Source organism: Rhinopithecus roxellana, chromosome 3, assembly GCF_007565055.1.
Source record: "Rhinopithecus roxellana isolate Shanxi Qingling chromosome 3, ASM756505v1, whole genome shotgun sequence".
NCBI classification, from domain to species: Eukaryota; Metazoa; Chordata; class Mammalia; order Primates; family Cercopithecidae; genus Rhinopithecus; species Rhinopithecus roxellana.
The window spans coordinates 171,360,475-171,372,820 of NC_044551.1; the positions used below are offsets into that span (position 1 = coordinate 171,360,475).

At 57.0% G+C, this 12,346-nt stretch overlaps 1 protein-coding gene across 6 annotated transcripts; it reads left to right on the plus strand.

The window, feature by feature from the left end:
- The first annotated feature begins 238 nt into the window (after positions 1-238).
- Positions 239-10,796, plus strand: SNCB (synuclein beta). Of its 6 annotated transcripts, XM_010386390.2 has the most exons (7): positions 265-513; positions 827-982; positions 1,114-1,243; positions 4,325-4,366; positions 4,566-4,684; positions 9,703-9,792; positions 10,163-10,796. In XM_010386390.2, the coding sequence occupies exons 3-7, from the start codon at positions 1,123-1,125 to the stop codon at positions 10,193-10,195; spliced, it is 405 nt and encodes a 134-aa protein (XP_010384692.1). In that variant the 5' UTR covers positions 265-513; positions 827-982; positions 1,114-1,122; the 3' UTR covers positions 10,196-10,796. The 6 variants fall into 6 exon arrangements, with proteins under 6 accessions (XP_010384694.1, XP_030783225.1, XP_030783226.1 ...); XM_010386392.2 differs by lacking the exon at positions 4,325-4,366 and having other exon boundaries at positions 239-513; XM_030927365.1 differs by lacking the exon at positions 9,703-9,792 and having other exon boundaries at positions 244-513.
- The last annotated feature ends 1,550 nt before the right edge of the window (positions 10,797-12,346 follow it).

Genomic DNA, 12,346 nt, shown 5'->3' on the forward strand with positions numbered 1-12,346 from the left:
TCCCACGGTTAATAAAAAGCACAGCTGAGATTCGAGCCCAGCAGAACTCCAAATCCAATCGCGTGATTTCTTCCCCACTCTTCGCACGCCGCATTGTCCCCCTCCTCCACCTCCCAACAGACTACGAGAGTCTTACGGCCGGGGCCCCCAGGGGCGCGTCCAGGGCCCGCCCCGGGAGGCTCTTCGGCTACGCGCAGTCACCCTCCCCGCCCCCTGTCAATCAGGCCGAGGGGGCGGCGCGGCCGCTAGCTGGGTGCTGAGCTCAGAGCTGCCGCAGCGCCAGAGCCGGAGCCGGAGCGCGCGAGCTCGCAGGGCGGGAGGAACTAGCGGTGGCTGGCGACGCACCCGAGACCCGGGCACTGCTGCGCTCCTGCTCAGGACCCGCGACCCAGGCGGCTGACCCCGGCCCTATCCCCGCTCCGGCCCCTAGTCCACCCCGGCCCAGCCTAGCGGAGCCCCCGCGTCCGCCCGCCGCAGCCACCGCTCCATCCCCAGCCCCGGCCCCGCATCCAGGTGAGGCGGCCGCGCGCCGGGGATGGGGAACGGGATGAGGGTGGAGAGGGGACTGAGGCGGCAGGAGGGAGCTGGGGAAGGGGATGGAAAATGGAGGGGGGTCCGGGGATGCACGTCAGTGTGCACCCCGGAGTATGTGAGTATGCTCCGGTGTTTGCAGCTGCCCGGGAGGCTGTGGGGACGTGTGTCCGCGCCCGTGTGGGTCGGGGTGTTCACGCGCGTTGTAGCGTCTGCGTGTCCTGTGTGTGCACGTGAGCTTGTCCATGGTGTATGTTTGTGTGCAAGACCGTGTGACTCTGCCGTGCGTGTACAGGCGGGTCCTGGATCTTCGCGCCGAACCAGCACTCCAGTTCCACGGGGCTGCAGGTTGCAGGGCCCGGATAACAGAGGCGGTGGCCCCTCCCGCATCTCCGGGTTTCAAGGACGCTAGGACTCTCCGCGGCCCTGAGGCTTCCCACTGGGGAGTGGGGTGGGATGGGGGAAAGCGGGAGGGGGCTCAGGGTCCAGAAGGGTGCCGCGGTCTCGGGAGGAGGAGGGGACCCACGTCCCTCGGAAGGGTGCGGGGCCAGAGCACCGGTGCCCGTGTATCGCCCTCCCCAGGTCTCCAGGATGGACGTGTTCATGAAGGGCCTGTCCATGGCCAAGGAGGGCGTTGTGGCAGCCGCGGAGAAAACCAAGCAGGGGGTCACCGAGGCGGCGGAGAAGACCAAGGAGGGCGTCCTCTACGTCGGTGGGCGAGGGGCGGGGTTTCTGGGGCTGCAGAGCTGGGGATCCCCCAAGAGTGTAGAGCTGGGGCCGGGTCCCGGGAAGGGGGGTTCTGGGGAGGAGAATATGAGTCAGCAGATGGGGCGGGGTCAGCAGGGGTCACGGGGGACATAGCCAGCCCATAGAAGCCTGGGTCTGTATCCGGAAATGGGGACACGGGCCGGCTGATGAGGGGGAGCTCCAGCTGAAAGGCCAGGGACCGGTGCAGTGATGAAAGCAGAGAACCTCCTTTTTCTTATCCTTATTACCATTATTACTAGTTACCTGGTGTTGAACACTTGCTGTATGCCAAGTACTGGGTAAAATGTCATAACATCCATTTCCTCATTTAATGCTCCAGCCCATTCTACAGATAAGGGAAACTGGGCTTCCCAGAGGTCTAAGTACCTTGCCCAAGGTCACCCAGCTGGTAAATGCTGAAACTGGGGTTTGAACCGAGCTTTATAGAGTCGGAAGCCCCACCCCTCCCCTTGTGGCGCCTCCCTCCAGCACCTCCAAGGCCAAGTTGAGTTGCGTTCCAGGTCCACCTGCATCAAGACTCCTGTGGTCTTACCATTGCCATCTCTCCTCCCCATCCGCTTTCCTTGCAACCACCGGCTGGTATCAGGAGAAAGGCCAGGGTTGGATAACTTGCCCAGGGTCGTAGCATATTTGGATTGTGGCCATTTGAAAAATATTTTGTGTCCACTTATTATGTGCCAGGCCTCCTGCGAATGCTGGGGTTTCACAATGAACAGGAAAGAATGGTTCCTGCTCTCCTGATGGTGATACAGAGCATTTCAGTAGTGCAAGTTGACATCCAGTGGCTCCCCGAAGAGAATGCCTCATCCCTGAGTAGTAAGAGGGGGCAGGGCTGCAGAAAAGCCAGGTGCAAAGGCCCTGGGGTGAGCTGGGGGCAAGGCAGGAAACAGTGGTAGGAGGTGAGGTCAGAGTGATGGGCAGAAGTTCACGAGGGCCCTTTGCAGGCCAGGGCAAAACGTTGTTATCATGGCCATGAGAGATTGTAAGCAAGGGACTGCCATGATGTGATTAGTTTAGAAAGGTCACTTGGGCCTCTGGGGACAGAACAACTGCAGAGAGGTCTGATGGGAGATGGTAAAGCCACAGGATGAGGGTGGCAGGGATGAGGGCGGTGGCAATGGAGACCGGGAGAAGGCTAAATTGCATGTCTGCTTGATACCAGCTCTGGCCTCTCTCCTGCCTCCTCCCCAAGGTCTTTCATTCCTGCTGGCCTCTGGCTCCCTGACATTGTCTCTCTGATAATAGACTCAGCCCCTCCAAGCCATACTGCTCTTCCCCTTAGATTGGCACTTCCTGTTCCTCCCTCTGCCTGGGAGCCCCTGATGGACCCCAGTTCCTACAAGTTAAAGCCTTGGCTCCCTGTACCCTGGCATTCAGTGCCCTTAATGGTCCTGCCTCAGTTTACGTTTCCCACCACACCCATGGCTCCTGGCACATGGACTGTCCTGAAAGCACATTGCTCTGCCTTGTCTAAGTGGGTCCCTGGGCCTAGGATACCCTCTGCAATTTCCTTTCTGATGTCCATCTGCTCCCCATTTCTCAAGGCCCAGGCAGTGTCCCTTCCCTCCTCACACAGTCCTTGGAGGCTGGAAGTCCTCTCCCCACTACTTGAGGTCCAGGAACTGAATCTGTTCTTCTCTTACCCACTTCAGACAGTGAGAGATTGGTCCAGGGCCTGGCACAGAGTAGGTGGAAACTGATGTTTTGTGGGAGGAGTGAAAGGGGAGCATGCAGCCTGCCCCTCCTGTTTCTGGGTGCTGGTTGGCTGTCGCCCTGAGAACCCTGTCTTCCCACGCTAGCCTCTCACCCCAAACCCCTGCCAGGCTCAGCCTGCCTAGACACCCAGTTCTGGCTCCATCACTGTTTTCTGTGTTGCCACATTGTCAGACGGGATACTCCCTGCCCCGTTTCCGGCTCTCATCCTCCAGCCCAGATCAGGCCCTCTGGCCTTCCCAGCAGCCCCCAGCCATTTTGATGTGACCAAGTTGCTACCCTCCTAGGAAGTCCCAGCCAATGCCATGGGTGCCAGTCACAATCTGCACATCACCTTTAGACCCACCCTGAGCCTGATACCCCCTACTCTGGCCAAAAGAAGGGGTTTGCACCCCTGTTAGGAGAAGAGAATTTTTTTTTTTTTTTTTTTTTTGAGATGGAGTCTCGCTCTGTCGCCCAGGCTGGAGTGCAGTGGCCGGATCTCAGCTCACTGCAAGCTCTGCCTCCCGGGTTTATGCCATTCTCCTGCCTCAGCCTCCCGAGTAGCTGCGACTACAGGCGCCCATCACCTTGCCCGGCTACTTTTTTGTATTTTTTAGTAGAGACGGGGTTTCACCATGTTAGCCAGGATGGTCTCGATTTGCTGACCTCGTGATCCGCTCGTCTCGGCCTCCCAAAGTGCTGGGATTACAGGCTTGAGCCACCACGCCCGGCCTAGAAGAGAATCTTTAAAGAAAATGGAATGGGGCAGTGGGCTGTGGGCAGTGGTGCATTGGGCACGAGGGGAACCTTTCAAAATATATAGCTTTGTCGCCTCCCAGCTCCACCCCTACTCCCACCCCCCACCTGCCTCCCATCCTGGGCTACATGCTGTTAGAGTGGTTGGTAGCTGAAGTTTTAGGGTCAGAAAGGCCGGAACTTGAATGTCAGTTCAGCCACTTCCTAGTGGCGGAACCCACACTGAGCTTCCATCTGTGAAACAGGGACAATAACAGCACCCGCCTCCCAGGGCTGGGGAAAAGTGAAGTGCAATGGGGCAGGCAGAGGACCTTACACAGCACCGGCCCTCAGCCAACATCCACTAGAGGGGTGGGGTATTGCATCAGGCAAGAGAGAACTGCAACTCCTGCAGACAGAGGTGTGGGGGCCCAGTGCAGTGATAAGAGGGGGGTTAACATGGGGGTGCAGGTTGTAGGATGTGGGGAACCAAGGAGGCAGTGACGGGATGCCCACTTTGTCATCACCATGCTATGCTGGAGTTTCTGTTCCCTCAGCACAGAGCCCTTAAATGTGCCACTTTTTCTCCCTGCAGGAAGCAAGACCCGAGAAGGTGTGGTACAAGGTGTGGCTTCAGGTACCAGCCCAGCCCTGGCACCAGCCCCTTCTCTCACTTAGGCCGGTGATCTGGCCGGGAACCAGAGGGCAGGGGGGGGAGACCCCCAAGGCTTCTGCGGGAATGCGCTGTGGGAAGGGCAGGTCCCGGGATACAAGGTGGGGCATCGATGGTTCCCCCTTGCTCCCAAACCCCTTCCTCAACCCCCTCCCTGCTCCAGTGGCTGAAAAAACCAAGGAACAGGCCTCACATCTGGGAGGAGCTGTGTTCTCTGGGGCAGGGAACATCGCAGCAGCCACAGGCCTGGTGAAGAGGGAGGAATTCCCCACTGATCTGAAGGTAAGCGATCCTCCTGACCCACACGTGCACACACACACACACACACCAGGCACACAAATAAACCTGTCACCATCCCCACCCCCCCAATCCTGCCAGCATGGAACACAAGCTACTTTGCCTCCCATCCTGCAGGGCCGTGCTAGACTCAGCTCAGAATGCATCTGAATAAAGGTGTGCATGGGTGTGATGTGTGATGCTCCCAGTGATGGGGACCCCCAGACCTGGCTGTCTGCGTGTATCCTGCTTGCCAGCATGACCCAGATGACTACTGGCCATGTCTGCATGTGTCAATGATTGTTCATTCATTTCTTTTCATTCAACAAATATCCATGCCAGAGGAATTGTTGTAGAGGCTGCTGCAGTGAATAGGTTCCTTCGTTCCTGCAGCTGACATTGTAGTGGGAGAAGATAGTAAAACGCAAGCCAGCAGCCAGGCTGCTTTCCACGGGGATAAGTGCTACAGAGAAAAGACAGAGAGGGCGATGGGACAGACAGGCAAGGGGTGAGAGGGCTATTTTAGCTGGGAAGGCTTCTCTGAGGAAGAACCATTTGAGCTGACACCCAAGGGATGAGAGAGGCAGCCTTGAGATGTGTGGCAAGCAAATTTCAGGCCATAGGAACAGCAAGTACCAAGGCCCTGAGGCAGGTTGGAGCAGGTGGGAGCTGTGCTAGGGTGGATGTGATCTGTGCAGTTGTGTTTCCGGGGGGCCACTCATGTGTGCATGGAGACAGATCCCCCTACTAGGACCCCCTAATAAAAGGGGATTAAGAGTTGTGAGCTCTGAACCCACTGACCCCTAACCTCAGCTGGGTTTGAATCCTAACTCCACTACTTCCTGGCTGCGTGACCCTGGGCAGGTCCCACCATATCTCTGAACCCGATAGTTCGCTTATAAAATGTGAGTGAACACAATAGGACTCTTATGCAGATTGGAGATAATATAGATTAGATATTCTCAAAGCTTGAGTGTGTATCAATCACCAAGAGGCTGGGTTAAAATACAGATCATTGGCCCCATCCTTACAATTTCTGATTTAGTAGGTCTGAGGTGGGGCTGGTAGATCTGCATTTCTAACAAGTACCCAGGTGATGTTGATGCTGCAGTTCCAGGGAGCATATTATGAGAACCATGGATATAAAGAGCTGGGTTTGCATAATGTGAGTGCCCCGCAAGAGATTGTGGCCACGTGATCACGCAAGCAGTCTGTGTCTGCCTGCAGGGGATCCTGTGAGCACAGGTGTGCCTGGAAGTGGACCCCATGACATGTGTGTGCAGGCATTAGCTGTGGACGTTCTGTGCCTGTCCACGGACATGTGCAGACCCTGCCTCCATGGGGCTGGGGGCTCCTTCTGCAGCATTGGGTTTGGGTGACCAGTGTACGTTCAGTGTGAGTGCATCCACCAGGCTGTGGGAGACCCCATGCTGCCCTCCACTCCTGCCATTTTGCATAGTTGGTTCCTTCCACTGTTGGAAGTCAGGGTCTTGACTCAGAAGTTCTAGTTCAAGCCCTGTCTCTTTTTTATTTTTTATTTATTTATTTATTTTTGAGACGGAATTTTGCTCTTGTTGCCCAGGCTGGAGTGCAATGGCGTGACCTCCGCCTCCTGGATTCTAGAGATTCTCCTGCCTCAGCTTCCCAAGTTGCTGGGATTACAGGCACCCGCTACCACGCCCAGCTAATTTTTTGTGTTTTTAGTAGAGACGGAGTTTCACCACGTTGGCCAGGCTGGTCTCGAACTCCTGACCTCAGGTGATCCACCTTCCTCGGCCTCCCAAAGTGCTGGGATTACAGGCATGAGCCACTGCGCCCGGCCATGACTTCCTATTTCTTATAATCATGTTACCAATAATCACTCCCATTCATTGATCTCTTTCATGAACAGGCACTGTCCTAGATGTTTTACATGAACTAACTCATTGACTCTTCACAATGTACCTATATGGCACCATAACCAGCCCATTTTACAGATGAAGAGACTGAGGTTTAGAGAAGTGAAGTCACTTGCCCAAGACCCCAGTTCCTGCCTGCCTCCCTCATAAGGTGGTCAGGAGGATAAGCTCAGGCCATGTCACTGGAGTTGCTTGGTGATGGCACAGGGCCAGTCCTAGTGCTGTGAGCTGGGGTGCAAGAGAGAGGCAGGTTCAGCCTATCTGTCAGCCCCAAGGCTGTTTGTGATGTGGGTGGTTGAACAGAATCATTTCTGTCTGGTCACCTTTCTCCTACTGGTGCTTGTTGACGCCTCAAGGCTACCCTCCCAAGGGAGCCCAAGATCGTAGAGTTATAACCCAGACAACAGCCCCTTGGGCCACCAGCAGCATGGGGGGACTCATGCACACCCTGGGTCTGCATTTCTGAGACTCTCTGCTTCAAGCTTGCTTTCCATCCATCATCATGGAATCCTCACCAGCCTCGTTTCCCATGCAAGGCTGCTGAGATTAGAAGCAAAATCACTTGCCTGATGCCAGGTAGCTACCAGGTGGCCAGGCTGGGGTTGTTTGTTTGTTTTCTGAGATGGGGTCCTGCTATGTTACCCAGGCTAATCTTGAACTCCTGGGCTCAAGCAATCCTCCTGCCTCAGCCCTCCAAGTATCTGGGATTACAGACTATGGGATTTTTTTTAAGTGAACTTTTTATTGAAGTACAATGTACATGCGGAAAACTGGCAGCTCCATGAAATGTTCACAAAGGGAACTCTCCTTGTAACCAGCAGCCAGCTCGAGACAGAACATTATCCCCCAGGACCCCACCTTGTGACCCCTTCCAGTTCCTATCCCCAGGGCCAGGACTAGGGGGAGACAAAAGAGGTGTCTGGGGCACTCGCTCATGGAGTCTCACTTGCACGGCCAGGAGAGGGAGGCCAGGCCTCCCTGACGTCTGCACTCCAGGAGCCTCACCTACCTCCCATTAGTCCTGGCCCTGCCTATCCCCCTCCAAGGGGAACTGCTTTCTGACTTTTATTTTTAGATGGAGTCTCACTCTGTTGCCCAGGCTGGAGTGCAGTGGCACAATCTCAGCTCACTGAAACCTCTACCTCCTGGGTTCAAGCGATGCTCCTGCCTCAGCCTCCTGAGTAACTGACACTACAGGCGTGCACCACCATGCCTGGCTAATTTTTGTATTTTCAGTAGAGACGGGGTTTCACCATGTTGGCCAGGCTAGTCTCAAACTCCTGACCTCAAGTGATCTGCCCACCTCGGCCTCCCAAAATGCTGGGAGTGGTAACAGGCATGAGCCACTGTTCCTGGCCTTGCTTCCTGGCTTCTATCAGCACAAAATTAGTTGGGTGTTTTTTGACTTATTGTAAATGTTATCATGAGGCTGGGCGCAGTGGCTTATGCCTGTAATCCTAGCACTTTGGGAGGCTGAGGTGGAAAGATCACCTGAGGTCACGAGTTTGAGAACAGCCTGGCCAACATGGCGAAACCCCATCTCTACTAACAATACCAAAATTAGCCGGACACAGTGGCACATGCCTGTACTCCCAGCTACTTGGGAGGCTGAGGCAGGAGAATTGCTTGAACCCAGGAGGCGGAGGTTGCGGTGAGCAGAGATCGCACCACTGCACACCAGCCTGGGCCGCAGAGCAAGACTCTGTCTCAAAAAAAAAAAAAAAAAAAAAAAAAGGTTATCATGAAGTCCATGCTCTTCTATTCTGTATCTGGCTTCCTCCATTCATCAGGAAGCTTGTGAGACTCAGCCCTGCTCTTGTATGCATTGTTGCTCTTCATTCTTGTTGTGTAGTATTCCATTGTGTCATTAGCTCACAAGGCACACATCCATTCTTCTCATGTTGGACATTTGGGTTGTTTCCAAACAATGTGCTCAAGCTGGCTTTTTTGAGATGGATTCTCACTCTGTTACCTAGGCTGGAGTGTGCGATCTTGGCTCACTACAACCTCTGCCTCCCGGGTTCAAGCTGTTCTCCTGCCTCAGCTTCCCAAGTAGCTGGGACTACAGGCATGCGCCACAGTCCCCAGCTATCAAGCTGGCATTTTAAACACTACATTCCATCCCTGGGTTCTGGTCATAGCTGGGTGACTTGGGGGCAAAATAACGTTTCCCCACCTCCTAGGCCTTGGCATACCCATCTGTGCAGTGGGGAAATGAGCCAGGTCAGGAGCTGGAAACTCACGTGCCCACAGGGCCCACCTAGACAGGTAATGTGAAGGAGCTGACGCTGCCTGGATGGGACTGGGACACCCAGGGTGCAGATGTGGTCAGGGCAGGCTTTCCTCGGCACCATTGCTCCTGGATCCCAGGTGTGTGCCAGCCCACATGAGGCCCTGCACAGGTTGTACATGGATCCCAGGCTGTCGCGTGTGCTTGTGTGTGCAGCCAGCTCAGTCCCGTGTTTGTTCACATACATGTGGTCGCCTGCAGGTGTCTGGCCATGTGTCTGGCAGCCCACCCACATGCATGCCCGCTGGTCTGCGCCTGTCTGGGCAGCAGACGCAGTGGGGAGGGGAGAGTCTTAGCTCACACATCCAAGCAACACCATGAGCTGTGGCTTCCAGCTTATCTTAAAATAGCAACAGCTGAAGAAATGAGGCCACACAGGGCCTGGGGGAGGGATGAGTGGAAGGTAGCGGGGAATGGCTCAGAGCCCCTGCCCAGCCCTGTCCCTGAGCCTCCAGCTCCCTTCAGCCCAGGGGAACCCCCAGGGTTATCTCTGGGGTCCCGATGCCCAGCACAGAGCCTGACACAAAGGATGAGGCATAAGCTGGTGACTGAGTATCCAAATGATGGAAGTGCAGAGGCCGCCATGCATGGGGGGAGCACTGTGGAGAGCCAGCTCCCACTCCACACTGTCACTTTAACTGTGATTCAGGGGAATTTCCCCCTTCACCTCCCTCCCACTTCCAAGGCATTCCAAATAAACAACTGAATTAGAAATTATCCTTGCTCTGCCAACCCACCCTAGCTTTCCCCACTCCAACCAGCCCAAAGCTTACCAGTGTGGGAATTTGGGGGGCATCCTGGTTGTCCTCACCAGCCCTACCCTTCTCTGCCCACAGCCAGAGGAAATGGCCCAGGAAGCTGCTGAGGAACCGCTGATTGAGCCCCTGATGGAGCCAGAAGGGGAGAGTTATGAGGATCCACCCCAGGTGAGGGGGCAGCAGGGCTGGGCGGGACTTTGGGAATCCAGGATGATTACTGCTGTCCCTAGCTGGGGTGGGACATCCCTGGCATGAGATGGTTGGGCCAGGGAGCTTGACACCCTTCTTCTAGAACCCAGGCCCCAGGAGGTGGGAGCAGGGAGGAGAGGGCAGATAGGGTCTAGCGCTGGGCCCCAGGAACCCCTGCCCAGGAATTCTCTGCTGTCCCCAACTTCCAGGCTCCTCCCCTGCCCGGGAAAAGGGGAAGGTACTATTCCTCCTTGAGGGAGAGGGTTATTGGGCCAGGGCTTGGCCATTTGGTCTCCAACTCCTCCTCCCTTTTGCTCTTCTCTACTTCACCCCCATCCCTGTGATGCAGGAGGAATATCAGGAGTATGAGCCAGAGGCGTAGGGGCCCAGGACAGCCCCCACCAGCAGCACAATTCTGTCCCTGTCCCTGCCCCGCCCCCTAGAGCCAGGGCTGTCCTTTGACTCCTTCTCCCCAATCACGAGATCTTCCTTCCGCTCTGAGGCAACCTCCTCCGAGCCTGTGTTAGTGTCTGTCCATCTGTCTGTCCTACCCGCCCACGTCCAACCCTGGGGCGTGGACAGGGCCGGGGTTGCGGCCGCGGCTGGGAGCCTCGCCCCTCCAGTGTTGCCTCCTCCTGTCCAGCGTCTGCGCGGATGTAGCATGTTCTATATGTTTTTAAACGAAGATCCGAAGCGACGGCTCCTCCCCATCCCCGACAGTGGCTCTCCAAGGGGCCCCCGGGCAGCCTCAGAGCACCCCGCCCCACTCCCATTAACCCCGAGAACATTTTTTTTAACCAAAACCAGGAGCCAGGCTGTGCCATGTCCCCCCTCCCACCGCCCCCAGCCGGCCCTGTCCGAACGCGGGCGTCGTGTGTTGTGATTGTGGCATGGAGAGTCCCCATCCCCCCGTGTGAGCGTGTCCCGGGCGGGTGGGCCCGGCCGCCCCCCGCGAGTCCATGAATAAAGCTAATCTGTCTGTAGCCGGCGCCGCACGGGCAGGGCTGGGCTGGGCGCCGGGTGGGGGCGGCACGTGGCGGCGGGTGTTCCAGGTCCCAGTCTGCCCCTCTGCGCTCTTCGGGGTCTGGCACACACAGCCGAGGTACAAGACTGGCCACCTCTGGCTTCGTGTCTCCATCTCCTACTCTGTCCCCCGGATGGCAGGTCGGGGAGGGTGCCCCGGGCTGGGACACGCAGTTGGCTGGGAGGTGGGAAGGTGGCCTCGGGCGCCGCCTGCTGGTCCCTAAAGTGCCAGCTGGGAGTGCAGGATCTAGGGAAGCCCCATGCCGCCGCAGTGTTGGGGCGGAAGGGCTCACATCTGGCCGCACAGGTAGCGCAGGCGCGCCGATGCCCACTCACGTGCGGACCCCGCGTGCCTGTCCGTGGGTCCAAGTGCGCGAACCCAAGTGTGCGCACTCTGGCCACGCAAGCGTGCAAACACGCGTGCACGCACGCTGGCCAACACGTGCAGACCAGCGCGCTCCCATTCGAGCGCTGAAAGACCTCTCCCACTCCAGAACGTGGACACGCACAAAGCCCCGCGCATACCTGCCCAACGCAGAAAAACCTGTCTAAGGGGAGGGGAAATGAGCAACTGCCCCTGGAGCCAGCAGAGCCCTGGCCTCCAGTGCTCCACCCTCCCACCCCCACGAAGGCGCCGGAATGTTTGAGGCCGAAAGTTTGAGGTGGGCGAGGGCCCGCAAAGGTCTGGGATGCCGCCTGGGAGCCTTGAGCAGATCAGGATCAGCACTAGGGGGCCCCCAACACCGCCTCAGAGTGAGTGAGACAGATGGAGGCGGAGATAGTGCTGGCTCCGCGCAGAGGCACCGCCCCCCCACCCCCAATCGCTGCCTTTATTGGCACAGGCATTCCCTGCGCGTGGCCCCGCCCCTGCCCTCTCGCCGCAGAGGCTTGTCTCTGCGCTTGCACCGAGGCCCCGCCCCGTCCCGCAGAGGCCCCGCCCCACTCGGACGGGATCTTGGCGTGGCTGTGCTGCAGAGGCCCCCAAACTCGCCTGCGCAAGACCCTACCCTATTCTAAACCTCGGTGCGACCTCAATTCCGTGCCGCAAGCCTGCCTCGCCCTCCAGCCCCTAGCTGGAAGAAGTTTGCTCTATTCAGTTAGCCCCCGAGTGTTAGCGCCTCTTTCCCTAAGTTGTTGGAGGCGAGAAGTGGTGCCAAGCTGGAAAGAAGGCCTTGAACGCTGCGGGAGACCGTTCTGCTCAGGTCACCTTGGCCCGTAGGGTAGGGACCTTTATTTCCAGAAGTAGGAGGCAGCTGGCAGACGTGATGCGGGGGTCGGGGGTGCGGGGGGGGGGGGGGAGCGGGGAACAAACCAGTGGTCTTGGATTCTCTGAGTCACTTACGTGAGGATGTCACGAGCTCCAGATCTCTTTTGGTTGAATTAAGATGCTTCTCACAACCACAATCCGTGGGGATTGCAAACTCGTGGCCCTCAGGCTGAATTTGGCCTGTAGATATGTTTGATTTGCGAGCACAAGGTTTTAAAATTGTAAAATTTGAATGCCTTTACG